Source organism: Rhinichthys klamathensis, unplaced genomic scaffold (assembly GCF_029890125.1).
Source record: "Rhinichthys klamathensis goyatoka isolate OS25496 unplaced genomic scaffold, OSU_Roscu_1.1 h1tg000407l_1, whole genome shotgun sequence".
NCBI classification, from domain to species: Eukaryota; Metazoa; Chordata; class Actinopteri; order Cypriniformes; family Leuciscidae; genus Rhinichthys; species Rhinichthys klamathensis.
The window spans coordinates 773,715-800,746 of record NW_026606908.1 but is presented as its reverse complement, the minus strand read 5'-3'; the positions used below and the strand labels follow the sequence as shown (position 1 = coordinate 800,746).

At 36.0% G+C, this 27,032-nt stretch overlaps 2 protein-coding genes across 3 annotated transcripts; both read left to right on the top strand.

Moving 5' to 3' along the window:
* m6pr (mannose-6-phosphate receptor (cation dependent)) lies at positions 1-4,118 on the top strand. Its single transcript, XM_056234861.1, has 7 exons — positions 1-306; positions 1,121-1,287; positions 1,398-1,558; positions 1,896-2,002; positions 3,142-3,272; positions 3,387-3,513; positions 3,610-4,118. The coding sequence occupies exons 2-7, from the start codon at positions 1,139-1,141 to the stop codon at positions 3,733-3,735; spliced, it is 801 nt and encodes a 266-aa protein (XP_056090836.1). The 5' UTR covers positions 1-306; positions 1,121-1,138; the 3' UTR covers positions 3,736-4,118.
* A 4,876-nt stretch (positions 4,119-8,994) lies between these two features.
* casp2 (caspase 2, apoptosis-related cysteine peptidase) lies at positions 8,995-24,243 on the top strand. Of its 2 annotated transcripts, none has more exons than XM_056234859.1 (11): positions 8,995-9,538; positions 10,153-10,314; positions 13,641-13,790; positions 14,938-15,013; positions 15,825-15,916; positions 16,027-16,206; positions 16,294-16,422; positions 16,576-16,666; positions 20,167-20,361; positions 20,488-20,597; positions 23,764-24,243. In XM_056234859.1, exons 2-11 carry the CDS (start codon positions 10,162-10,164, stop codon positions 23,896-23,898), a joined length of 1,311 nt encoding a protein of 436 aa, XP_056090834.1. In that variant the 5' UTR covers positions 8,995-9,538; positions 10,153-10,161; the 3' UTR covers positions 23,899-24,243. The 2 variants fall into 2 exon arrangements, with proteins under 2 accessions (XP_056090834.1, XP_056090835.1); XM_056234860.1 differs by having other exon boundaries at positions 20,167-20,355; positions 23,764-24,242.
* The last annotated feature ends 2,789 nt before the right edge of the window (positions 24,244-27,032 follow it).

Below are 27,032 nucleotides of genomic sequence, written 5' to 3'. Positions count from 1 at the left end.
GTCATTCACAGTCACATGTGGCGCCTGTTTAGTTTCACTTCCGCGTTTGAACAGAAACAGATAAATCCTTTAAATCATGCAATTGTTTTAACGCTAAAATTGACCGAAGTTTGTTTATTCACTGTGTAATTATCGACACTAGCGTATATTTTGACGGAATGTCGTTAAGTGTTGTTTAAGGACATCAACTAGTGCGACACTTTTGGAAAGAAGAACCCCAGGCTGGGTGTCCACATCTAGACAACTAGTTGAGACCTTCCACTTTTAATTTTTCTACAGTTAACACTGTCATAAAAATTCCGAAAGGTACGTTTGTGTTTAACTTTGTGCATTTATTTAATTGCATATTAAAGATGGCAGCTTATGCTAACAGCAGCTTGTGTATCTGGTTTCCTAATTAAAGTTCTTAATTAACGTTACCGTTTGCTTCATTGCTTACTTGAACTTGGATCGATGCAGTTTAAGTTTATGTTGTCTTTTCGAACCGTTTTCAGTAATATCACATATAGATTATTACATCGTGTTTGGCATTAGAACCAGGCTTTGTTAACGTTAGTAAACATGCACAGTTTGCAATTTTCCTCGAGTTTTATAAAATTGTATTTTCGAAATAAAGTAATGGGTTCATTCTGTGGTCTTTTACAAATATGACGTATAATTGGAAAAATACTAATGACCTTTCATTTTTGACCCTTTTATAGTGTTATGCAGCTAAAATATGAATCAGATTTGAGCAAAAATATTTCATGATATTTCAGAGTTTTTGATTTATTGTATTTGTGAAGTACACATAAGGTGTGGACAATAAAAAAAAAACGAATAGCTGAATAAAATGTTATAAAATATGCAAGATTTTATAAGATACCAAAGGTGATTGAAGTTAACCAAGAAAAAGGACACTGTCTAATTTTTGTCCATGAGTTCTTTACTAATCATAGAACACATGATTCTGTATAATACAATATGCATTACATGTGTATATATTCTGTGCATATATTGTGTAATGCTACTGTTACACTGCCCACAATTCTGTCATTGGTTTGTATGTACTGTATCCATGCATCATTCAGTCAATAGATACATTCACTGACAAGTTTATTTAATGCCCTTTTCCCATCAGGCATCACCTCTGAAAGTCATGTTGCTGTCTGTGAGAATAATCACTCCTCTTTTTGTACTACTTGCTGGAGTGCAAGCTAAGCGCAACACGGACAACTGCAAGCTGATTTCATCCAGCGAATCTGAGAAAAATGCGCTCGTTTTACTAGAGCCTCTCACCAATCAAAGGTAAACCAGCTTTTTGCAAGATACAGTAGTCTTGCATTCATGTTTGCAGGTTGTGCTGGTCTTGTTAAAGTTGCCAACTTTCTAACTATCCTCATATTCACTCTGAACAGCTTCACCGTGAAAGGACAACAGCAGGAAGCATATTCGTACATTTTTCAGGTGTGTGGAGATGCTGGCGGATTGAAGAATGCAGGTCTTGTGCAGAAAGATGACAAAGATGACAAGCTGGTCCCAATTGGGATCTACACTAAAACACGAGCCATTAAAGGAAGTATGTTACGTTGCTTGACCTTTAGAAATGACGTTTCTGCTTTTGTTTCTTTTTTGCTACAGGTGGACTTTTCTGAACCCATTATGGTCTTCAGTATCTCTTTCCAATTGAATTGCATATTAATTTATTTCAGTAGTCATTCATATCACCGTTGATTTATAATAATGACAACTGACATTTTCTTTTTATTGGCAGGGATTAATTTACAATGTTCTTTTGCAACAACACATATAATACACAGATCAAATTTTATTAAATTACAGATCTTATTACAGGTGTCACGGGAAGTCGTGTTAACTCATTTTCTACAATAGTTCTGCTTTTATTCTTGGTGCAGGTGACTGGATTTTGCTCATCTATGAGGGGGGTGAGAATTATGACACCCACTGTTCAAAAGAGCCAAGAAAAGCCATGATTATGATTTCATGCAACGAAAATGCTAAGGTATGAACTTTTTATCCTTTGGATATGGCATAGATTGCTTGTTGAGATGTATTCAGTGAAAATGATTGCTTGGAATTGTGGGATCACCCCTCCCCGTTGAATTGAAGTTGAAAATGTTTAACTATTTCAGCTGAGCAGGACTATCGGGTCGGGTCATTCCGTATCCAAACAACCACATTTCAGAAACTTTTCATATTTTTTAATAGTGATGAAAGCCAAAATATTAAATGCTATGGATTAATATTTATGGAGTAATCCACTGTTTTGTATAGCGGGGTCAGAGTGACGAATTTCTAAAAAATGACGTAAGAAACATGGCAGCATCATTATTTTATTTTTACACAGGGATTGGTAGGTCTATTTGTAAAATGGCAATCCTTATTGCATTAAATGACAGTAGTGACAGTTCAGAAACACTTTTTGTGTTTTAGTAGTTTTGTTATGTACTTTTGTTGTTTAAAAAATTTGTTTATATTTTAGTTTTCGTAAAACAAACCCGCCTCCCCTCACTCGCTCGTTTCTTTTGCTCCGGATGAATATTGTTGGAGTTAAAGTGCTTGAATTTCAGCGTGGGATAATTTTACTCATTCCAGCAGATTTTGTGCTCGCACCTTAAAGCTGCCTTGAGTTCGGGTTCGCTGCTTACTGCGCTTAAACAGTCAAATACACACAAAATAATGTTAAAATGCCGATCTTGCCGAGTATTCACGTAAATACAGTCAGACATGTTTTAAGGTAACGTAAACAGTTGAGAAAGAAAACGCATGTGTAACAGTATAATGGATCCGTGCTTCAGGTCTTAAAGTGACAGCAGCCTAATATACCTGCTGCCAAATTATGAGATAATATTAAAAATATTTATATGGCAGTTTTTCCCCATGGTATCGATGTTAAAATTGTGGCCAGTGAAAATGCTGAGTGGCTAGTAACTTTGGAAAAACACTATCCACAGTGGCTGGTGCGCAAAACAAGTTAATGTCAAACCCTGGCTGGCTACTAGCATTAGTGCATTGTCACTTTTGGACTAAACAAATAACTCGGGTATGCAAGATAGCATAGCCTTTACCATGAAAATAGCCAGAATAACCTAATCAACTCAGTCATTTTCTTATTAATCATTAATTGCTTTGTTTTGTTAGAATGACTTTTCAGTGGTTTTGGAGGACAATCAGAAGCCAGATGACTGTTATTACCTGTTTGAGCTGGACACCAATGTACTCTGTCAAAAAATCCCATCCAAACTCAGTGGCGGCTCCATATTCCTTATTGTGTGAGTGCTTCAACATTCTCAGAGGGATCATCACACCATTAGTGGCAATAAAGAAGAAACATTCATGTTTTTTGCACATACTTTACATGTAATGTTCCTGTTTGCTGTTCATAGTGTATTCTCCTGCCTGGCTGTGTATCTTACCGGTGGATTCCTCTATCAGCGACTGGTAGTTGGAGCCAAGGGAGTTGAACAGTTCCCCAACTATGCCTTTTGGTCACAGATCGGCAACTTATCTGCTGTAGGTGTAAATACGTATATAGGTCTCTGTCTCCTGTTTCAGTCATTCTTTTTTTTCCTTTTATGAACCAAATATACCCTTTTATTACCCTAACAGGACGGATGTGATTTCGTCTGCCGATCCCGTGGTAACAGAGAAGAACCCCCCACATACAGAGGTGTGGCTACTGAACCTCTTGGGGAGGAGCCAGAAGAAAGGGATGACCATTTACTTCCCATGTGACCAAATCATAACAACCAATGAACAGAGGCTGGACAGTTTATGGTTTTGAAACCCAAAGAGAGATGTTCAGTTCAGCAGGCGTGTTCCTAGTTCAGAAGTGCTGCTGTTTTTTCTTCTTTTTTTTTTTTTACTTCCCAATAGCACTTATTCTCTGTTTATCCCTTAAAATGTTAATTTGGTGTTTGCTAACTAGTATTCAGAAATCCAAAGTCCCACAGATAGATTTGGTTATTTAATATTTATGGCAAGATATCATCAACATGAAACACTGCCCCTGTTTTCAGTCTATAGGTAGTAAAAGACATCAATGCTGCTTGACTGTGTGATATGGTCACCACATAGATGTGGTTTGGTATAAAGTACAAGTACTTATTTCCAATCAAGTTTTACATGCAGTATGAACCCATGTCTGATGAAACTGAAATGAAGTTTTTTAAGCTCATGCTCCAACTCAATCAATGTTAAACATGAATTTTCTGTTTCAGAATTTTCAAAAAAGTCACTGAAATTGTTTATTTGAAAAATTATACTCACAAATATGCTTCGCTTTATATTCCAAATTGGCTATTTGTTGTGGAATATTGTGTTAGTGTGGAGAAGTTACATAAGGATCAGGCCTACCTCTTCACGCTGTTATAACCTATATATGATGTTTCTGAATTGTTATTAACGATAAATTGCGATCATAAGATATATTTGAGGAAAAAAGTGTTCTTGGAGAAAGTCATCTGTGGCACATTACCACTGACAACAATTAACAGTTAAAGTGAAACAACTTCAAAGAAAATGTGAAAGGAAATGCGTTTCCATATGGTTGGTTTTCTTCTTTTTTTTCTGAATTTTGGCTTTTTGATGTTGCGAATATTAATGTGATTCTTTGACTGTGGGCTCTATTTCATACAGTAGGAATTACTGTAAAGCCTCAGTGGAAACCACAGGACAAAATTTCAGATTAAGACAGAGCAGCAGTATATTTTTCTTTCAACGCTTTTGTTAATGTATCGTGTGTTTGAATGCACTGACGCTTTAAGCTTGATTTTGTTTTTAGTGGAGTCATTCATTTTCTTTATGCCCTTGAGGTGCTGAGATCATCATAAATGAGCATAAACACTCCTGTTTTTGAGCTATAGATCATAGCATTACAACTATTAACAAGATCAGGAGAAACAGAGCTGATAGTTATAAGCCATACAAGGTGCTCTACTATTATGTATCATTTAAGTTTTGGTCTGTGTCTAAAAGTGAGTTAGAGGCTCTTTGAAAAGCACTTCTATAGTATCAGATTAGAAATGCTTTGCTTTAATAACTAGAGTCCATATTAATAGCATAAAGGTATGACGCATTTGGCTTGATGTTATTCCGATGTGCTTCATGAGATACAGGCCTGTGCAAAGAGGTGACTTTACTGTTCTTGCAACTGTTTTTGTGTTCTTTACAATTTTAGTGTGAAAACATTCATTTTGTTTGCTTTGGAAAGTATGAATAAAGTGTTTGATTACTGAATTGTGTATGCACTTGTGTAGTTCTTCACAGAGTATACATTTCTCTGGATATTATAAAAATTATTTTCTAGAAAAAATGAGTATTATATTACATATAAAATTTCTGTGAGATTATTTTTAGTGCCTAAAAGGCATATACACTCACCTGAAGGATTATTAGGAACACCATACTAATACTGTGTTTAACCCCCTTTCACCTTCAGAACTGCCTTAATTCTACGTGGCATTGATTCAACAAGGTGCTGAAAGCATTCTTTAGAAATGTTGGCCCATATTGATAGGATAGCATCTTGCAGTTGATGGATATTTGTGGGATGCACATCCAGGGCACGAAGCTCCCCTTCCACCACATCCCAAAGATGCTCTATTGAGTTGAGATCTGGTGACTGTGGGGGCCATTTTAGTACAGTGAACTCATTGTCATGTTCAAGAAACCAATTTGAAATGATTCGAGCTTTGTGACATGGTGCATTATCCTGCTGGAAGTAGCCATCAGAGGATGGGTACATGGTGGCCATAAAGGGATGGACATGGTCAGAAACAATGCTCAGGTAGGCCGTGGCATTTAAACGATGCCCAATTGGCACTAAGGGGCCTAAAGTGTGCCAAGAAAACATCCCCCACACCATTACACCACCACCACCAGCCTGCACAGTGGTAACAAGGCATGATGGATCCATGTTCTCATTCTGTTTACACCAAATTCTGACTCTACCATCTGAATGTCTCAACAGAAATCGAGACTCATCAGACCAGGCAACATTTTTCCAGTCTTCAACTGTCCAATTTTGGTGAGCTCTTGCAAATTGAAGCCTCTTTTTCCTATTTGTAGTGGAGATGAGTGGTACCCGGTGGGGTCTTCTGCTGTTGTAGCCCATCCGCCTCAAGGTTGTGCGTGTTGTGGCTTCACAAATGCTTTGCTGCATACCTCGGTTGTAACGAGTGGTTATTTCAGTCAAAGTTGCTCTTCTATCAGCTTGAATCAGTCGGCCCATTCTCCTCTGACCTCTAGCATCAACAAGGCATTTTCACCCACAGGACTGCCGCATACTGGATGTTTTTCCCTTTTCACACCATTCTTTGTAAACTCTAGAAATGGTTGTGCGTGAAAATCCCAGTAACTGAGCAGATTGTGAAATACTCAGACCGGCCCGTCTGGCACCAACAACCATGCCACGCTCAAAATGGCTTAAATCACCTTTCTTTCCCATTCTGACATTCAGTTTGGAGTTCAAGAGATTGTCTTGACCAGGACCACACCCCTAAATGCATTGAAGCAACTGCCATGTGATTGGTTGTTTAGATAATTGCATTAATGAGAAATTGAACAGGTGTTCCTAATAATCCTTTAGGTGAGTGTATATATGTAAGCAATAAGGTACGAGAGGCTGTGCTGTATCGTGAATAAGTAACGGCTGGAGGGCGTTGTTAGGCACGACGCGAAGCGGAGTGCCTGCAACCCCTTCAGCCGTTACTTATTCACGATACAGCACTTGCCTCGAGTACCTTATTGCTTTTATAAAACGGTTGCCACACAATAAAAATATTAAAGCCGAAAAATATGTATCTATGCAACTTTCATGAAGTAAAATCACTAAAAGCCTGCCTTCCGCTGGAAAAAATAGTCCCGGAACGTGAACAGCAACAGAAGTTACATATATTATTTCGCCAATAGATGGCGGCAAAGACTGTCTTTATGAGTGAGTGAGTGAGTGAGTCTGTAGAGAAGGCTTTTGAAAGGACTCGAACTTGTGATCACGGAGAAGACAGACGCAACTGACAGATGACTAACGTTATGCACGGAAAATCCCATGACTGTTAAAAGGACAAAATATGCAGCGGACATTCAAACGCATTTTTTTATTATGAATATAGGACTGACCTGAAGGAAAATGCTACGTCTACTGTAAATGCAGGTACACTCGCTTACTCGATCTCTCACAATGCTCTGCTCTAGCTTTAAATGAACAATATCAATGAGATGAAACATCTGTTTAAGTTGCTAAGAGTGGTTGCTAGGGGTGTTGTGTAGTGATACATAGAACCGTTGGGTGAAGCGGTCATAGCCGTGTTTTATCGTGAATAAAGCACAGCTATTGACCAATCAGAATCAAGGATTGGAACTAACCGTTTTATAAATATATATATATATATATATATATATATATATATATATATATATATATATATATATATATATATATATATATATATATATATATATATATATTGGGTTTTACTTTTGTTTGGTTCCAAAAAAAACTTTGGAGGATGCAAGTTTTTTTTTTTTTTTACATCACAATAAATGTATTGTGATTGTCAAAACATTTGGTAACTAAACATAATTTTACTAGGTTTAGTGACAACATGTTACAACGTTTACATGGTACAATGACTGGTAGGCTACAGTTTTTATTATAGCTTGACACAAATTTCACGATTTCAATTCTTGTAATTTGATTCCGATTCATTTGGATACATATTAGGTACAGTATAGATACATGTAAATTTTTCTCAAGAAAAAAATCTCACCTAATACAGAGAACACTGTTAGCTGGTATTATTATTACACCTCAATTAAATATAATGTGGGTTTTATTATAATAACAACATTATAATATTTTAATGAAATATGTAAAAATACAATAAACATGTAGGCTAATAGGCCTATAGTGCACATATTTAGGAAAATACTCCTCTCTATAGCCAATTTTTCTAGCCAACTAACGTGTTATATATAATATGGTCATTAAATGGCTTTCCTGAGGTAAATGTAAGGTTATGTGGCATGTAAGGTTATGTGGCATTGTTCTCCAGCTGTTTTACGAATGAATGAAGCATTTATATAGTCTTGCATGGCCTACTGTACACCCAAGCGCTAATCATTCATTGACCTCTTTCCGCAGTTGAAAAAACACTGATTGATCGATATTTTGTATGAGGGATACATTTCGGTAAGTTGTACTGTCTCTTTTTCAACCATTGTTCATTCGTGTTAATTTCCTAGGTTCACGTCACGTGCCGCTTGAACTGAGGCACTATATCGATCTGTCACGTCACATTTAAAAGCGCCAAAACGGTTATTGTTTGAATTTCGTAATAAACTTGACAGAATTTGAGAGCTGAGAATATGTTTAATATAAAACGTAACCTGCTCGGTCCAATGACAATTATCACAAGACGTGACTCTTTGAGAAACAAGCTCTCACAGTAAAACTAATTAAATAAATGCATATTAAAGTCTAAAATAAATAAATAAATATAATAATAAATAAAAAAAAAACTAGGACAAAAGGGGTGTTTATATAGGTTTTAAAAAACAAACAGAAAAAAATTAAGAATTGCAAGTTTTATAACCGAGGAATTATAAAGATTACTTCGAGGACAGTATGTTTGAGGTTGTCCCATTTAATAGACATTCCAGTTGCACTGTGACTGAAACAGTCTGGGATTTATTAGATTTATTGCATTTTATTTATACTGAAAAAATTTGGGAAATATGGAAACTTGAAATAAGAAAAACTGCTCAGTGAACAGAAATGAGTCTTGTGCTGGTATTTAATGTTAATTTTAAACCATGGAAACGTCTGTGTGGTATTACCATAGACTGTAAAAAATAGGGTATTACACAAGTTTCAAGTTTCAAATTTCAAATAAGTGGATTAAACATCAACATGATATCAGCCCCTTTAGTGGGCGGACGGTGCTGTGATAGGCTGCTGCTCGCGTCAATCATCTTCACACACAATGCCGATTGGCTGCCTCGCTGCATCAGGACCCGCGGAAGTTTGTACAGAGAGAATCGGCGTACTGTCAGTTATATTTTAAAAATACTCGTCCGTTTTTCAGCACAAACTCTGTCGTTCAGCGTTTAGCCTCGTGAACGACAACGAAAAACAAAGAGACAATGAAGTTTAAAAGGACGAATTCTGCGTCTAGAAAAACAAAGCTCGCATGAAGCGCTAGCACCTGACAGCTAATAGTATTGTGTAGCTCGTTGTTAATTCAGTTTAATTTTTTATCGGTCGCCAACTTGATAAACAGCATCGGAAAGGAGTAAAAAACGATTTGAGCTGCAGTTTAGCAGCTGTTCTGTTTTTATGCTTTAGTTAGTGTCAGAAGTGTTTTATATTGACAGTTGTGATTTTTGTTTTGATTAGCATGCTAAGCTAGTCGCAGCGCGAGCTGGCGTTCATAATTCTGGATTTAACAGTTACTTCAAATCAACATCATCCTTCATACATCATTCGTGTAGTGTCTTTTACTGTCATCTTCACACGACGAGGGCTGTAACACAACAGGTAAAGTGAACCTTGGCTTGTTAGTCATTATTAGTCAGCAGACACTAGCAGACCGTTGTGTGAAGGCATGTAGATCAGTGACACTCCTCACCTGTGCGTGTGCGAGTAACTATGTGATTCGGGTTAGTATAGCATGGAAGGTCGCTTTGACCCCATATATATATATGTATATATATATAAAGTTACTTTTTTTTTTTACATTCTATTTTTGTCATTGTCAATACTAAAGAAGTACTATAATAAAATAGTTTTAATTTAATCAGTTTTTAAGCCATCACCACAACAAATACTACTATGATCTCCCAATACTTCATAACAATTAATAAAAAAAAATACATTAATGAAGTAATGTTACAATGCAGTCTTATAATGTCCCTTAGAATAAGCTTCATTTTCCTTATAATTATAATAATAAATGACCACTTGCTTATGTTTTAATATAACTTTATTATTACATTATATATTTTTTATAATTTCATATTTATATGTGTAGATTTATATTTTTTTATGTTATTGTTTTACGATAAACAAAAACCTAAGTTAGTTTTATATACACTTTGTTACAATGAATGTTTTGTAGCTTATGTCTGTTATTTTCCTTTTTTTTAATTTAGCGGTTCATCATGCTGGGAGAGTGTGGCATGAAAGAATGGGAGAGACTAGCACTCAGAAAGAACTCAGTCACGATGCTGCAGGATTTAGTGGTGGATGATCTTCTGATCCAGTGTCTGCAACAAGATGGAATCCTCACAGAAAACATGGCAGAGAGCATAATGGTAAGTGTAAAGCTTAATTTTAGATCCACATGAAATCACTGCAAATATGTTGTAAACAGAAAATATTGTTGCAACTTAAATTCAAAATGGAATGCTGTAATCAACACTTTGAGCGATTTTAAGCTGTAGTTTGTCTCGTGTGCAAACGAATTTTGTCGCTTAGAAAATCAAATGCGTATTACAGATTGCAAAGCTCTCATCAAAACCATGTGTTTTGTATTATCATGTCATGAAGTTGTGCCACCTACACGCCTTTTAAGTGAAGTGTATAGTAACCCTTTTGATAAAATTAATTATAATTTTGAGCAAAATAATTGTGATTATCAGTTTAACCATTATTCTGCAGTCCTAATGTATACAGTAAAACTACAGAGCATGCTGGCATATTTTAAAATACTATTTGCTGCATTAGTAGAGAAGAGCCGTTGTTTGCCGACAAGGCTGAGAGGGCGTTAAAATTAGTACCTCAAGTGATTAGAACAATGGGACAAAAATACACGCAAATCCGAAACAAATGTTTAAATGTCATTATAATTACGGTCTATATCAGGGAACTACACTAAAGTGGGTCGCACACCGGACGAGAAGCGCAGCGCCACGTCTAGGACAACTCCAGGTATCGCACACCGGACGCGCACATTCTATTCGCACGAGCACAATTTTGAATCAACTCCTGGTAGAAGAGCTGCACGATGTGTGTTTTATCTTGATTAATTATTTATTTTTTTATGTTCATTGAATAATAGCTGATGTTTGAACGTAAATCAAGTAAAAGTGTCTATCACGTTGAGTCTGTTATTTTGTTGTAACGTTATCCGTTGTCTAGGCAAATATGTCACATGATACAATAGTATTTATTTAGATAGCGTTTAGCTAACCCGAGTGAAAACAGCACAGGGTGAAGCCATGTACATTAACGACGATTTGAGACAAATAAATGTACATTTACTATAAAACTATGCAAATGGCGCTCTATGGCGCGGCAGGGTTTTGAACAAGGTCCTGAGCCGTAGCTGGGCGCCGCGGACAGACGCCGAATGGCGCCGCCGGTGTGTGTACACTCATAGAGAATAATGTGTTTGAATTTAAAAGATGTGGCACTGCGCGACGCGGCGCTGAGCTTCTCGTCCGGTGTGCGACCCCCTTAACCTTTTCCACTGGTGGCACTTGCGCTACTAAATTTTTCAGTTACTGGCGCAAAACATGATTTGGTCGCACAAATAATTTATAGTAAGCCGCTCTGGATAATAATGAACAATAATGACACTGTATTGCATACAGATGTGGTTTTTATTTTACTTGCCATCTTTTAAACCACATGCCTTCTTGTTTTCTTTAAAATTGGTTGGGATAGATTTACTGCAATAGAAAATACAGTACACAATAAAGTGCAAAATGAATTTCTTTTGGATTTCAGCATGCTATGGTTGGCACAGATGGGCAGACTCCTGAACTCTTAAGGAAAAATAAAATAAATATAATCCATAAAATAATATAATAATAATTTGCGTACTTCATACTGTCATTGTGAAGCTTCAATAATTCGTGTTTGAATTGTTTTGACGCAGTTACAATTTTGGACAGTCCTGCAATTGAAGTCCCACAGAATTTACAGTACACACAGTGCATTGCTCCGTCTTGGTACCTTAACCACTGGTATTCTTGGAGACACTGGTGTCGAAATTCATATGTCCGTATCATTTTTCCCGCGCGTGCTTTTCCTGACGAATCCTTCTCAGCCTCATTATTCTCACTCACAGGCTCCGTTTGACATGTCGAATCGACATCAAGTGATGGTTCTGTTACACTTGAACTTCCCTTCTTAAAAAAGGAGTCAATTGTCCGCTTCATTTCAACACGTGCAGATTGTAGGCTATGTTGATATATGTAATATGCGATTGCTGCGTGTGTCTTAACGAGAGGTTTTCTTTTTTTTAAAGCAACGTTAGGCTACGCCTATACCATTCCGCTGGGCTTAAGGCAACTTGATGTGTTGAATGCTCAGAGCACGTTATAAAACATATTCTTAAAATACACATATCTGTTTTAATAAATGCTCATAGTAAATCATAGCATATTGCCTAAAACATAAGGTAGGTACAAAAATAATCAGAGATACATTTGCGACCCATTAAAAATTATGGTCGCAATGGCATTTCAAAAGGTCGCATATGCGACAATTTTGGTCGCAGTGTAGTTCCCTGCTATATGCATTAGTTTATATACAGCTGGCACGTTTATGCATTTAATAGCCAGCTAAGTTGCAAGGTGATGTGAGTGATATGTTCATGCAGCCGAGAGATGCGTAACAAATCAGGAACGCATCTGATTTCAGTAAAAAAAATATTATCTTCACTGTAATACATATTTTTATTTTTACTAGCTAATCATAATGTGCTTTAAAAGAGAGTACATACAATTGAATATAACAATTTCAACGGGGTTGGGTTCTACGGGGACTAGAGGTACCACTTACGGGGACTTTAGATTCCATTTATCGATTCCTGTGTGCACATTTTAATGTGATTTTAAACCATTCAAGCCAAAGAAGACGTGAAAACTTAATTGAGTTCTCTTTTGTGAACAGAGAAATACACACAATTCTGTAAAAATATTCTCGTAAAAACAGTAGGTTATGTCTGTGAAGTGAACATAAAAAGTTGAGAAAGAAAACGCATGTGTGACAGTTTTTTATTTTATTTGTGCATTTGGTCTTAAAGTGACAGCAGCCTAAATAAACCTGTCAGAAAAGAAAATCACTTACTGATCTTGACTGAATACCTTTTGTAACTTTAATACAGATTCATCTATATTTTACACCAACCAAATTGCCTCTACCATAGAGTATCGAAAATCGAAAATTTTTGAACCAGACCCAGCCCTAGAGATGAGTGACAGCTTTTTAGTGATTACAAAGGGACCGCACTTTCCACACTTTATATATATATATTAAAAAAAAGTTTGGTTTTTCATGCTGCTAAGAGGAACAACGGCCACACAGAGACTGCAAAGTTTCTGAAGCCACATCCACATACAAATGTTTTTTAAATCATTTTGGATTAATTTAATTTAGTTAATATATTAATATTTCTATATTTTATTTCAAAAGTTCAATACACTGTCATGGTTCAGTCAATGCTCTTTATTTTTGCATTAAATTCATCACTTATGTTTTGATTCAGTATCAGTTAAAAAATGTCTATTGGTTAATTAATCAGGTACTGCCCAACTTGGTTATCTGTATTGGGAAAATCCGACCTCCAGTGTAAAGCCTCATAAATAATGCTTTGATTATTTTTAACCTTGGCATGATTTGAATCTTTCAGGCTAAATCGACGTCCCAGGGCAAGAGTCGCCATTTGTTGTTTCTTTTGCCCAAACGTGGCCCTCGGGCATTTAGCAGCTTCTGTGCTGCTCTTACGGCGACAGAGCAACAGCACCTCTGCAGACTGCTTATGGACTTCACTGAGAAAGACGTGAGTTGCTGCCTCCACTTCAGGATCACACCCACTGACTTGACAGGTTTCTATAAGAACATAATGGTTGCTGTGTTCAATAGGGCTGCCCTCGACTAAAGATTTTTCTAGTCGACTATTAGACACTCATTTAAGCGATTAGTTGACTATATTATATTAACCCCTTAAACCCGAAGTGTCCCACCAGCAGTACAAAGTAATCTATTGCGTTGATCACAAGATATTCCTCATGGAGGAACAATTTAAAAAATGCCCATTAGGGGGCATCAAGGACTGAACAAAAAGGCTATCTTGGTTCCAAATGCTGTAATTTTTGATTACTTTATGCAATCACCACAAAATTTGAGATCACTGTAGCGTCTGAGCTCAAGCGGAGCGTGAGTGAACGCGATCCAATTCCTTCCTCTTTACTACGTTACAGAACGAAATAAACATGAACAAACATCAAAAAATATGTTGAAAGATACAGTCCAATTTAAAAAACGATAAGTCGACTAATAGGGGGCAGCCCTAGTGATCAAGAAGTTAGGGACGGGGAAAGTCTTTCTTAGTGATGACAGAAGAAACAGGGAGGCAAGGAAAACAGAAGTGCTGTATTCAGAGAAAGAAACTTTGTGCATCATTATTCTAATTTTTTGTACTCTAAAGCAGCTATTTACTTGATGATCTGCACTTAATGACAAGAGATTAAAGCATATTTGTTTTGTTTATATTGGCAGTTTTAATAAATAAACTATGCATAATGAAATAAACTATTTAAAAAATGTTCTTATCCAAAATACAAAATCTTCCCAGACAATAAGTGACAGGAAGAGTTGTGGTGTAAATCTTATGACCATGAGACGTATAGAAATCGAGCCACCCACAGAGGTCAGAGCTGGGTCAGTAGAATAAAAGGGAGATAGAGTAGAACTAAAGGGGAAGTTACTGTGCAGCAACGACGTCCATATTGTGCACCAGTTTACCACACCCAAACTGCAGTGATTCTTTCACAAAAACCAAACAGACAAGTACCAACTCTCCTTTCACCTGGAATAGTGAGTAATACACTGACTTGAACTTTCTGTGTTGTATGTATTCACACGTAAAGCCTGTAGTAGCTAATGTAGACGAGTGATTTTGTGTGTTTTTTTTAAAAACTTTATAGGAAAGTTTTTCAGAGCCCCCACTATCTCTCCCAACTCAGGAATGTGTGATACCTGCAAAAAGAGCCAGGACTTATGGTGAGCACTCAAGTGTGCTTTTATTTGTGTTTGTGCACAATATAAAACTATGTTAATGTCATGGCAGAATTTATGTAATGCGCACACAATCATTGATAAGCAGAGTTCACAAAAAGTGAATGTGTCTGTTATATCAGTGTTATTTTAGTAATATTTATATACTATTATAGTATTTAATGATAGTTTGAATTAACTTTTAATTTTGTATTTTCATGTTATTTAAATTCTCATTCGTTGTGACGACAAACTTTTAGCTTCACACTACCGACAGCCATAGCTACTTTTCTTTGTGTACATTTATGATGTGACACACACAGGCAAATGTTGTATTTATGCAATGTTTGTCAAAATATGTCCTGACAGTTCTAAATTATAAATCATTACTATAGTGTATTTGGGTAAAGTAAAGACTTAAAGGTTTGGAAGATGGATTTTTTAAACTCTCTCATTAAATAACATTTTGTTATTCTTTTTTTATATCAAAAAGTTGCCTAGTGTAGCTTTAATTTTAGTTTAAGTTCGTAATTTTGTTATGTGCTTTTATTTTTTACAATTTCTGTAGTTTTATTTTAATTTGATAAAATAGTTAATTTTAAGTAGTTTTATAATATATATTGTTTTATTTGAAGTTCCATCTAATATTAAATTTACAGAAAATGATTTGTTATGGTTTTAGTTAAAAATAACTCTTTTATAATACATTTTAGTGCTCTTGGAACACCCCTCAGCCAATCAAATTAGAGGACCAGAAACTAACTTGTTATATAAGAAAGTATTATGCAAAAAAATAATATTTTTTTGTATGTTTTAGAGTCCATGGAGATGCGTTTAGATGCTGACTGTCCCGTGACCACAGCGGTACTTCCCTGCACACCGGAATTTTACCAGTCCCACAGATCACAGGTATAAGGACACAAACTCTCTTCCTTTCAATGCGCACCCACTTTATTAGCATATATATTTACGCTATTTTAGCTCAGTGTGATCCTCTATGCAAATGTCCTTCCTTTTAGGCTTACCCAATGCGCTCCTGCCCACGAGGATTGGCCCTGGTGCTGAGTAATGTGAGGTTTGACTCTGCAAACACTGATTTGGACATCCGGAGGGGGGGAGAGGTGGATGAGGAGACGCTGAGGAGACTTTTCACGGAGATGGATTTCACAGTCAGCCTGTGCAAAGACCTAACAGCAGAGGTGAGAGTTAGACATGCTGCAGAGTCAGACTGCCCTGCAAAGCAAAGTGATTTATTAATAATTTTATGATTCGTGTGTGTTTTTCAGGCAATGCGCGGGTGCCTTGAACAGTTTGCCCAGCGGCAGGATCATGCAGAGTATGACTGCGCTGTTGTGTGTTTACTGTCTCATGGTGTTGAGGGATCTATTTACGGGACAGACGGACAGCTAGTGGAGGTGCACCTGATTTGAATACCTAGTTTTTAGTTATACATACAGTTGTACATTTATAAAGGGAAGTAAATTTTCTTCCTTGCAAAAGATTCCTTTAGATATCAGAGTTTTAAACCACAGACAGAGATTAAACTTTTCAATGTCTCTGTCTCTCAGTTGGACTGGGTGTTTGAGGTTTTTGATAACGCCCGCTGCCCTCTGCTCCAGAATAAGCCAAAGATGTTCTTCATTCAGGCTTGTCGAGGAGGTGAGAGTTATCAGTTCTTTAACCAGTGTTTTTTAATATATATTTAAAGGGTTAGTTCACCCAAAAATTTTAATTCTGTTAGCAATTACTCACCCTCATGTTGTTCCAAACCCGTAAGACTTTCGTTCATCTTCGGAACACAAATCGAGATAATTTTGATGAAATCTGAGAACTGTCTCACTCCTAACTCCTCTCATAGGCTTCTAGGTAATTGCATCTGCCGGCCCAGAATGTTAGTAAAGACATCGATAAAATAGTCCAAGTGACTACAGTGGCTCAACCTTAAGTTTATCAAGCAATGAGAATACTTTTTTTGAGCAAAAAAAAAGACTTTATTCAACTATTCATTTTCTTCCGTGTGGGCCTCTGACGTGAGCTCATGAGAGTGCCACGACGCATGCGCAAGTACTTAGAAAATGACGCAGATGACGTCCTGACATAGCCGGACGCGCTACACTGTAGCTGCGTCCCAAATCGCGTACTTGTGGACTATTATATGCCATTTTGTAGTGTAAATAGTGTATAGTGCGTCATTTGGGACACAGCTTGTCTGTTTACAAGCTTCTCTCATCTTCTCAGTTCTCGCGCAAGCGTCGTGGCACTCTCGTGAACTCGCGTCAGAGGCCCACACGGAAGAAAATGAATACCGTATTTTCCAGACTATAAGTCACAGTTTTTTTCATAGTTTGGCTGGTCCTGCGACTTATAGTCAGGTGCGACTTCTATATCAAAATTAATTCATACTGACTGAGATGAACCAATCGTCGTCTGTCCGCGGCGCCCAGCAACGGCTCAGGACCTTGTTCAAAATCCTGCCGCGCCACAGAGTGCCATTTTAATCGTTTTATATTAAATTTTCATTTATTTGTCTCAAATCGTCATTAACGTATTTACTGACTTCACCCTGTGCTGCAATATACTAGGGCTGTACTCAACCAAAGAAAATCTTGGTCGACTGAAGTCCTGACATTTTCGACTAAAAATGACGTTAGAAAAAAAACCTTTAAATTAATTAGCTGCGCACTGTGCGCAGTACTTGGTATCCTTGTCCACCTAAATGAATTATAAATCAACATAAAAAACTAGTTGGCTACTTTGAGTATATTAAATCATTTTTGACCTAATTATTTTGCACTGAAATGAGTCTGACACACGAGTGTGTCGGCTCTGACAGCGTTGCATCACGTACACCTGCGCAATATCATACCCTATGATTTCCGAAAATAGTACTATGTTGTCAACTAGTGATATCATCACAAGAACTGTTGAGGAATATGGAACATAATTTAGACCATTCTTTTTGTCATAAGTTATAACTGTCAGACACTATCATTTCACCGTGCATGTCCTCGCACAGAGCGAGGCTGAACATAGGAGCTCAGCTTCACGAATAGACTATTAACTTAAAGCTTTTACTCTTTAATAAACACAAAAGGCACGTCCACTTTAATAAAAAAAGAATATTTATTAAACAAACCAGATCAAGAGCAGAAATGAAATAAAGTGCATAACTGGTATGACAATTTTGATATGTTCATATAGTCTACTTAAAACAGACAGGGCAACCTAACGCAGACAAGTTAGCTTACCGCTTTTAGATATGTCATGTTTGTCGTCGAGATGTTGCTTGCACACTTTGCATTCAACCTTTTTCCCGTTATCAATTTTAACAAAATACTGCCACACTGTCAATGTCTTTGTTGTTGACATGTTAGAAAAGGACTGACTATTTAATGCTCTCACAATTAAATAAAAAATATTCAGCATCAAACCTTCTATAGCCTACTTGCTACTTATCTGTCTCTCTTCTCCAGTGGGTTGGGCTAATCCAAAAAAACTGAAAACAAGGGGGGTGTTCTGAAGACAGACTGTTACCTGTGAAACAGGGGTACTCTGAAAACAACCCCATTAGCAGTTAGTGCTTTCCACCTGATGAAATGAGCTCGGCAAAACTGATGAAATGAACGCGGCAAAAAATCGACCAATCAGAATTTTGGTCGAATCAGAACGTATCGACCAATTAATCAACTAATCGACTGGGACAGTACAGCCCTACAATATACATTTAGTTTTACATTCATTTACAGAAATCAGCTGCTTGAGTGAAAATTGCTGATGTTATCGGATTTTCAGGTGATGTTCTCAATTCATTCAGTTAACGGACGCTCTGAGGTAAAGTGTTCAGACTTCAGACTCAGCAACGATTCTATTTAATTGTACAGTACAATCATAATATAGTACAGACATTATCTTAATTCCATAATGTCCTTAAACATAACAATATTGCTGGCCATAAACGGAGAAAGTGCGTGTCCAGTGTGCGATACCTCGAGGTTTCCTAGACGCGGCCCTGTGCTTCTCGTCCGGTGTGCGACCCCCTTAACTGTAATGAAGCCAAAGCTAGAGGAACGAGTCCACAGATGGGTGCTTGAACAACAACAAAATAAATGCGACTTATGTTTTCTTCCTCTTCATGCCGCATTTTTTGACTGATGCGACTGGTACTCCGAAGCGACTTATAGTCCGGAAAATACGGTAATTGAATAAAGTTTTTTTTTTTTTTATTCTTTTTTTTTTTTTTTACACAAAAAGTATTCTCGTCACTTGGACTATTTTAACAATGTCTTTACCAACTTTTCTGGGCCGGCAGAATGAAATTACATAGAAGCCTATGAAGTTGAGACAGCTCTCAGATTTAATCAAAAATATCTTAATTTGTGTTTCGAAGATGAACGAAAATCTTACGGGGTTGGAACAACATGAGGGTGAGTAATTATTAATTAAAAAATTTTTTTTTAAATATAAATTGAAAGTATAAAAATAACAAACACAGGACAAAATTACTTCAACTGAAGTTACAATGAAAATTTTATATATATACATGAATAAATACTATAGTATTATATAATAAATAATACTAAAATAACAATGGACTGACTTTTTCTCATTATTTTTAAAAGATTTTGATCTAAAGGTTTCAGTGCTTACAAGAATAAATTTTGTAAACAAATTTGAACAATGTATTAATATTTTTACAAAACCAAATTTTAAGAATTAAAACCCAAAAAGAAATGGATGAGATGGACTGAATAGTCATGGTTTTGACTGGTAATATATATGTTTTTTTAATGAAATGTGTATTGAGCAATATATAGCAGTATTTCTCAGATATAATTGCTGACACATTCACTGAATGATACAATACTTGAAAAATGACATAAAACTGCATATTAATCGGTTGTTTCGGTTGCTAATATGAGGTTAAGATCTACCATTACATGCCTCATGCCAAAATTTTATTGTTTCATCAGCTGAAACATTTGAATAGATTTGAGTCAGTGTTGAGTTTATTGTATTTTAACTTGGCCATGAAATGTAAATTCCAGAGCAATTCCAATAGGGTCCTCACACCATCGGTGCTCAGGCCCGAAATAGTGATGGAAGCTGGCATGGTGTTAAATTGTTAACAAGCAAGCAAACAACCTTTCTTTATATTTTAGAGGAGATGGACAACGGCGTGGACCAGTTGGATGGCCAGGAGCGGACTCAGTCTCCAGGCTGTGAACAGAGGGATGCTGGGAGAGAGGAGGAGAGAGACAACAAAGTGAGGATGGAGAAAGAAAGGGAGAGTCTGAGAGTCAAACTACCCCAGAGATCTGATATGATCTGCGGCTTCGCCACCCTTAAAGGTTTCAGTGTGTACACATTGTTGTATATTCTTTGATCACACATTAAGTGATTTTATTTTCATTCATCATGTCACATTTAGAGGCTGAGCAGATTGCTGATGTGTTGCGTTTTGTGCGTGTTTTGTGCTTCAGGCACTGCTGCGATGAGAAACACCAAGAAAGGGTCCTGGTTTATTCAGGAGCTGAACACAGCCTTCAGACAGAGAGCCAATAACACACACCTGTCAGACATGCTTGTGCAGGTAAAACTTTCAAGTCCACTGTCTTTTTTGAGATTGTCCACTGTCTTTTCCAAAGATTTTACGTTTTGTACCTTACAGATTAATATAAAATTCAGCTGATATCCATTCAAAATCAGATTTTAGAGACAAATTTTCATAAAACCTTATTCACTACATCCTGTAAAGCATGACATTAAATAGTCTGAATTTTTATTATTTTTTTGTTTATTAAACTTTTTAAAAAAAAAAAGATTTTTTTTTGCAAATATGTTTTTTGTTGAGTATCATATTTGATGCATCAGAGGCGGTATTAACATTAAGTGGCTTGGCATCTTACGCACATAAGCCATTGGCACATCCGGTTGTCATTGGCATGTTCCAGTGGATAGTGGCATGTGCCACTAAATCTTGTGACGTGCTGATGGATTGTGTCTTGTGCCACTGACATTGTTGGGGAGCATGTCGCTGTTTGTTGTGGCACCTCCAATATAACCTAGTGACACATGCTGCTGTCTGCCGGAGCATTATGTAAATGGTGTAACATACACACTTAACAGCAGAACGACTTTGAATAATAATTGTATTATTTGTACAGTGTATTTAAATACATATTGTAAATACACAGTTGTTTTCTATTTGCTTAGGATTGACAGTTCATCTGTGTCATTTGGAATTATAAAATATATTTTTGGTGGCCACAACTAAATAAGTAAAATGTTCTAATTAAAGTGGCACCAACCAGCAGGGGTATATGTGCCAATACAAATTGACATTTTACCAATCTGTTATTTTATATAATTGTAAACTAGTTTGAGAGAAAATGCCACAAGCCATTATAAAGAACCTACCATTCTGAAATGCATTACGAAAACTGGGACTTACCATTTTACTTTGACACTGGCTCTTCACAATGCACGGTAATTTAGGTCTGTAGATACTATATTAAACTGTCTATTATAATGTGGCTACAGCAAGTCAAATACTTTAACAAAACATTCAGGCATCTCCAGAAGGAATGCATGTTCACACTGAAAAATGGTTTTATTTTTTATTACGTAATTCCATAAAAATAATTGTGAAATATTAAAGCCATAGATGAGAGCCACTAACCACATATTAAATTAAAGGCTTATCTGTATATTTTTATATTTGTGTACAGCACAGTGCTTGTGACAAAGAAACACCGACAACAGATAGTATAATGTGGATAAAAGACAAGGCTGTCTATGAAGTAAATGTATCTACTTAGTGGAATATTAAACGAAATATAGTAATGCCTATATAGCTGTGGTGGTGCGTGAGCTGATAAGAGAAAACACGCAGTGGATTGAGCGCACAGAGGTGCGAGCTTGTCGAGCTCATCAGTGGAAAGTTTGTAGTTCGGTTTGGATGTCAGTGGCAAAGAAAGTAAAACAAGACATGTATTATTAACGTTATTTGACGGTAGAGAGAGAGAGCACTTCTGTTGCATGTTCTTCATTGCTGATCGTTCAGTCAGCACACATGAGTCATTTGGATTAAAACTAAATCGTATATGTAAGTAAAACATGAACTGTTACCTGATTTATGTATAACGAGTGGTTCCATACATTATTACATGACGTGCAGGTCAAGAAGTTTCATGAACGCAAACATCAGAAACGAGCGCTCTGAAATCTTCCTCAGACGGCGCGCAAATACTGAATTATATTCTGTTACACGTCTTGTGCTTGAACGGACGAATTCACATAAAAATGATGTATATAAACACCCGTCTTGGCGAGTGTACCTAGTGGGTTATATCTCAAGTGAACATAGAAGACAGTTGAGAAATAAAACGCATGTGTAACAGTATATTCATATTGGATCCATGCATTCGGTCTTAAAGGGACAGCAGCCTAAACCTGCTGCTGTGTTTCAAAGTTAATCAAACAAAGGACAAAGAAATCACTTACTGCTCTTGACTGAATAACTTTTATAACTTTATAAAGATCCATCTATATTTAATTTATACAGTAATGAATATGCAGTGTTATTTCACATTTGATTACTTTATTCAAATTTCTGTACCTGAAAACTACTGTTAGATCTGCCTGAAAACCCCCAAAAACAGTTTATTTCATTTGTAGCCTTTATTTGTTCTATTGTATTAAGTTGTACTATTTGTAATTTGATAATTTGTTCTTATTTTATTGCTGACTGTGTACTTGTCTTTAATAATGTTTTAAATGTACATTAATTAGGCTAGTAGTTTTACTGTAGTATCAAAATTGGAATGGAGAATTGTGATATTTCACTGGTATCTAAACATTTGAACCACTGACCCAATCCTCAACACTGAGCCATGCTGGAGCAGCTCTAAATTTACGCTGTGATATTAAATGAAAGATAAAATATGATTGAGCAAAGAATGAACAGTAAAAAGTAACAGAAGCTCATACAATACATTTTAACATGCTTAATTAAGCATGTAAATAACTCTATTTGCTAAACAAACTAATATGATTGCAAAAGCAAATAATATGATTCATATTCTTTTGGTTTCACTACCCAATATATATATATATATATATATATATATATAAAAAGAAGACATATGTAGTAAAAAAAAAAAAGGTATCGGCAAGTACCAAAAATGAAAGTATCGTATCGGAAAAAGTGGTATCGGTGCATCCCTTATATATGTGGCAAAAAGCAATATGGACTTCTGATAGCTTGTAATGTAAATCGATGAGATCTTTATAACAGTATAGCAGACTACTTGATATAAATATCAGTTGATTATTGACATCTCCCAATAATATGTGTAACTAATATTATATTTAAATGCTTATTTTTATGATCAAAGCTCTGTAGTTTTTAGAGTGTGTGCAAAACAAATAATGCAATGCAATACAATTGTAATTGAAATATGTACCAATATACCTTCCTCAAAAGCCTGTTGTATCATATTCGATACTCACATTTTAATAGAATTTTTGTAAAAATGCAATGCATGGATAATTAAGTAATCCTCAGTTGCTTCACACCAATAAGTGGTCATCTTGAAATATTACTAACAATATAAATATTAATCTTATATTTACTTGATAAAAATAAGTAAACATTTCATAGCAAAAAGAAATGTATACCACAACCTTAAAGTGGACTTTTTTGAAAATGGCTTTTACTTACTAAAAAAGTATTTTGTTCACTCTGTTCTCTATAGGTGAACGGTCGAATTAAAAGCAGAGAGGGATACGCACCCGGTACAGCCCATCATCGCTGTAAAGAGATGTCCGAGTTCACTAGCTCCCTCTGTAAAGACCTCTACCTCTTCCCCAAGTACTACCCCAACAACTAGACACATGCACACACTCCTCATGCACAAAGCACACACACAACACACTGACCTTAGAACTGATTTTGATGCAGTAGCGGGAGCTCAGCACACGTGTGTGTTCATCCATCACCCGCTGTAAGCTCAGTATACAAACACAGAGTCATGTAAATCTACATCTTCCATGTGTCATCTATTTCACATTCCTCAGCGCAATACATTTGTACATTATTTAGCATGGATTTGCTAAGATCAGCTTTTAGAGTTTTTTTTTTTTATCATAAGAACTTTGCCTTCTATTGTGCACTTAAAAATATTAAGCATTCATTCTCCATATATTTTTTCTTTTCTTTGCCTTGCTCTTTTCTTCTTTTTCTTTTCTTAAATAAATGAATTTAGTTAGGAAAGAGTGAAGATGACATTTGCGAGTCTGTGAAAAAATATCCATTTTGTTCATGATAGATAAACTTTAGGGTTAAAAGTAAAATATTTTTTTATTCCAATATTTTTCCAGTATAAATCTTTTTTTTTTTTTTTTTTTTTAAACAAAGGCAACTGTTTTTTACTCGTATTTATTTTTTTCTTTACATTTTTTCTTTGTACGGTTTTCCCCCCCTCAGTAGTTCTTGTTCTGTATGTTTTGTAATTGTGAAGCCTTTTTAAAGCCAAACCATGAACTTTTCATTGGTACATTCAGAGCAGCTTGATGACACCCTCTACATGTCACACACATACAGTTGCATGCATAAACATGCATTCTAACATTGTGCCAGTACCATACTTTACTCCTCCTTACATTTCACTCAGTGGATTTGAGCAGAGCAGATCTGCTCTTATCTTAGGTTTCCTTAATGCAACTTTACATACACTGTATCATCATCAGTTACAGTTATGCTGTATGCACCATGGCAGCTTTTTTTTTTTTTTTTTTTACCTTTACCTTTAATAGGACTTCTTTACTAAGTGACTATTTCACCTTTTGTTTGGCAGATAATAGTTAATTGTCAAACCATTAATATGATGCATATCAATACACTTGATCATTCTACAGATATTTCTGTAATTCCAAAACTTCCAGATTGATGTTGCATTCCAAATAGTGTTTCTGCTTGTTTTTCTAAGGGCGCTTCATGCGGGGTATTGCCAAAATGAAATGTGTATATATTCTCATAACGTTTTGTGTCATTATGCCTGTCTATATGCCGCTGTTTTTGCATATGGCCCTCACTCTTGCACATTCCTTTTTGCTTTAAATATTCTTTGTGCCAATGAATGCACATTATGAAGATTGAAAGTATGCAAAAAGACTGAAAAAACCTGCTGATGGCAGTAGAGAGCTTTTACACTTCATCAGCAGACCTTGTGTCATATAGAAGTTCCAGTGTTTAGACAGTCTTCCTGTTCTGCACACACAACATTATTCCTCCTGGGAAAGCAGATTGTAAATTAAGTGTGCCGTTTTAAGTGTATGCGTCTTCCTTACCTAATAGGCATGACTTTTAGGTTTAAGGTCATGACCTTTGACCTTTTGACACTGCCATGGCATCCCTCAAGCCCTCTTCTCGATTTCACACTCGTCACCTTTAGCATGAGTTATCACTCAACTTTTACTGTGTTTTATTTTATATTACTGTTTTAGCAGCCAAAATGTTCGATGTAGATTTACACTGTTCATGCTAATATTGCTTTCAATCAACTATTTTTTTTTTTTTTTTTTTTTTTTTTTATCTTGATATTTTAACTAATAAGCTTCTTTGAACTGGGAGAATTATATGGGCATATGTACATTTTAAACAAATATTAAAATTCTAAATTAAAAAATGAGGGACTGGTGCAGATACATAATTTATAAAAGATTACTTTCATAATGGAAATGGTGCCATGATTTAAAAAAAATTCAAGTATTTAAACAAATTACTGGTTATTTGATGAAATACTAGAAGTCATTTTCTGAAGTCATGTTTATTTTTTAATGAAAAACAAATGGAAATAGAAAATGTGTATATTTAGTAATAGTATAGCAATATTTGTTTATTGCTGCAGACATTCTATTGAGACAATGCCAGACCATGCATGTTCTCCTCCTTTTTCTCAGGCTTTGTTCACCTAGTTTTGAATGTGTGTTCAGAATTGTAACAGCATTGTGACACTGAGGTCCTACAGGTTCATGTTGTGGTAACATGTTTAAAAAAGTTCTCCTAAAGTGTTAAAACCCACATGGTACATAGGTACATATTATAAAATCCAGTTTAGTCCCCCCCCCCTCCCCCTCCGCCTGACTGTGCCAGATGAGTGCCTAGTAAACTTGATATTAATGGTTTATTCACTGCCTTTGTTATGTGTACTAACCAGCTATGAAGGGTGCTTAAATCAACTATAGGGAAACTGTAATTTTTGTATTTTTGCAATGCAGAAACTGCCATTCAATAAAAAAAATACTGTTCCAAAGACCCTTGATTTGTGTTGTTTCGTTGTATTGTCATTTGCAGTGTTGGGGAAAGTTACTTTTAAAAGTAATGCATTACAATATTGTGTTACTCCCTAAAAAAGTAACTACAGTAGTAACATTTGAAGTGTATCAAAACCTTTCATCAACGTTATTAATGAATTTTGAACAAAACCCGTTCTTGTCTTAGGACAACTTTGATGAACTTTTTTGATCAATTACAGTAGTCAGCACTTCAAATGTTGACTACTGTAATTGTTACTAAGTGTGTTAGCAGAGCTGTCAGTCAATTAATGGGAAAACAAAGTAACTTATTTGAAAAAGTCAATTTAAAAGTAATGCATTACTTTACCGGTACTCATTACTTGGAAAAAAAAGTAATCTGATTACATAGCTCATTACTTGTAATGTATAACCCCCAACACTTGTCATTTGCATGGATAAATGTATCAGTTGTTGTGTGTTGAGTAACACTTGTGTATTGTCTGTTTGGTTATAATTGAGTTGGTAAGTGTCATAGCCATGTTGGATGTTATGTTCTGTATTTAAGTATTGACTTGTTTAGTATTGGATGTCTTGCACTCCCTCTCCCTCTCTGTTTTTCAGAGTTGTCCTCTGCTTCCGTGGTGATGCATTTTTATCCATGTGCTCGGGTTTCTCTGTCCTGCCGTGGCTGCAGGAACGGCCGTCATTGTGCCGATCCCATAACACC

What these genes read in the sequence shown, in the direction of transcription:
- m6pr (XM_056234861.1), top strand. Translation starts at nt 1,139, where the DNA reads ATGTTGCTGTCTGTGAGAATAATCACTCCTCTTTTTGTACTACTTGCT. An exon ending in AACACGAGCCATTAAAGGAA is followed by an intron (nt 1,559 to 1,895) that starts GTATGTTACGTT and finishes TTCTTGGTGCAG; the next exon opens with GTGACTGGATTTTGCTCATC. An exon ending in AGATCGGCAACTTATCTGCT is followed by an intron (nt 3,514 to 3,609) that starts GTAGGTGTAAAT and finishes TTACCCTAACAG; the next exon opens with GACGGATGTGATTTCGTCTG.
- casp2 (XM_056234859.1), top strand. Translation starts at nt 10,162, where the DNA reads ATGCTGGGAGAGTGTGGCATGAAAGAATGGGAGAGACTAGCACTCAGA. An exon ending in GCAAAGACCTAACAGCAGAG is followed by an intron (nt 16,207 to 16,293) that starts GTGAGAGTTAGA and finishes TGTGTTTTTCAG; the next exon opens with GCAATGCGCGGGTGCCTTGA. An exon ending in CATTCAGGCTTGTCGAGGAG is followed by an intron (nt 16,667 to 20,166) that starts GTGAGAGTTATC and finishes TTTATATTTTAG; the next exon opens with AGGAGATGGACAACGGCGTG.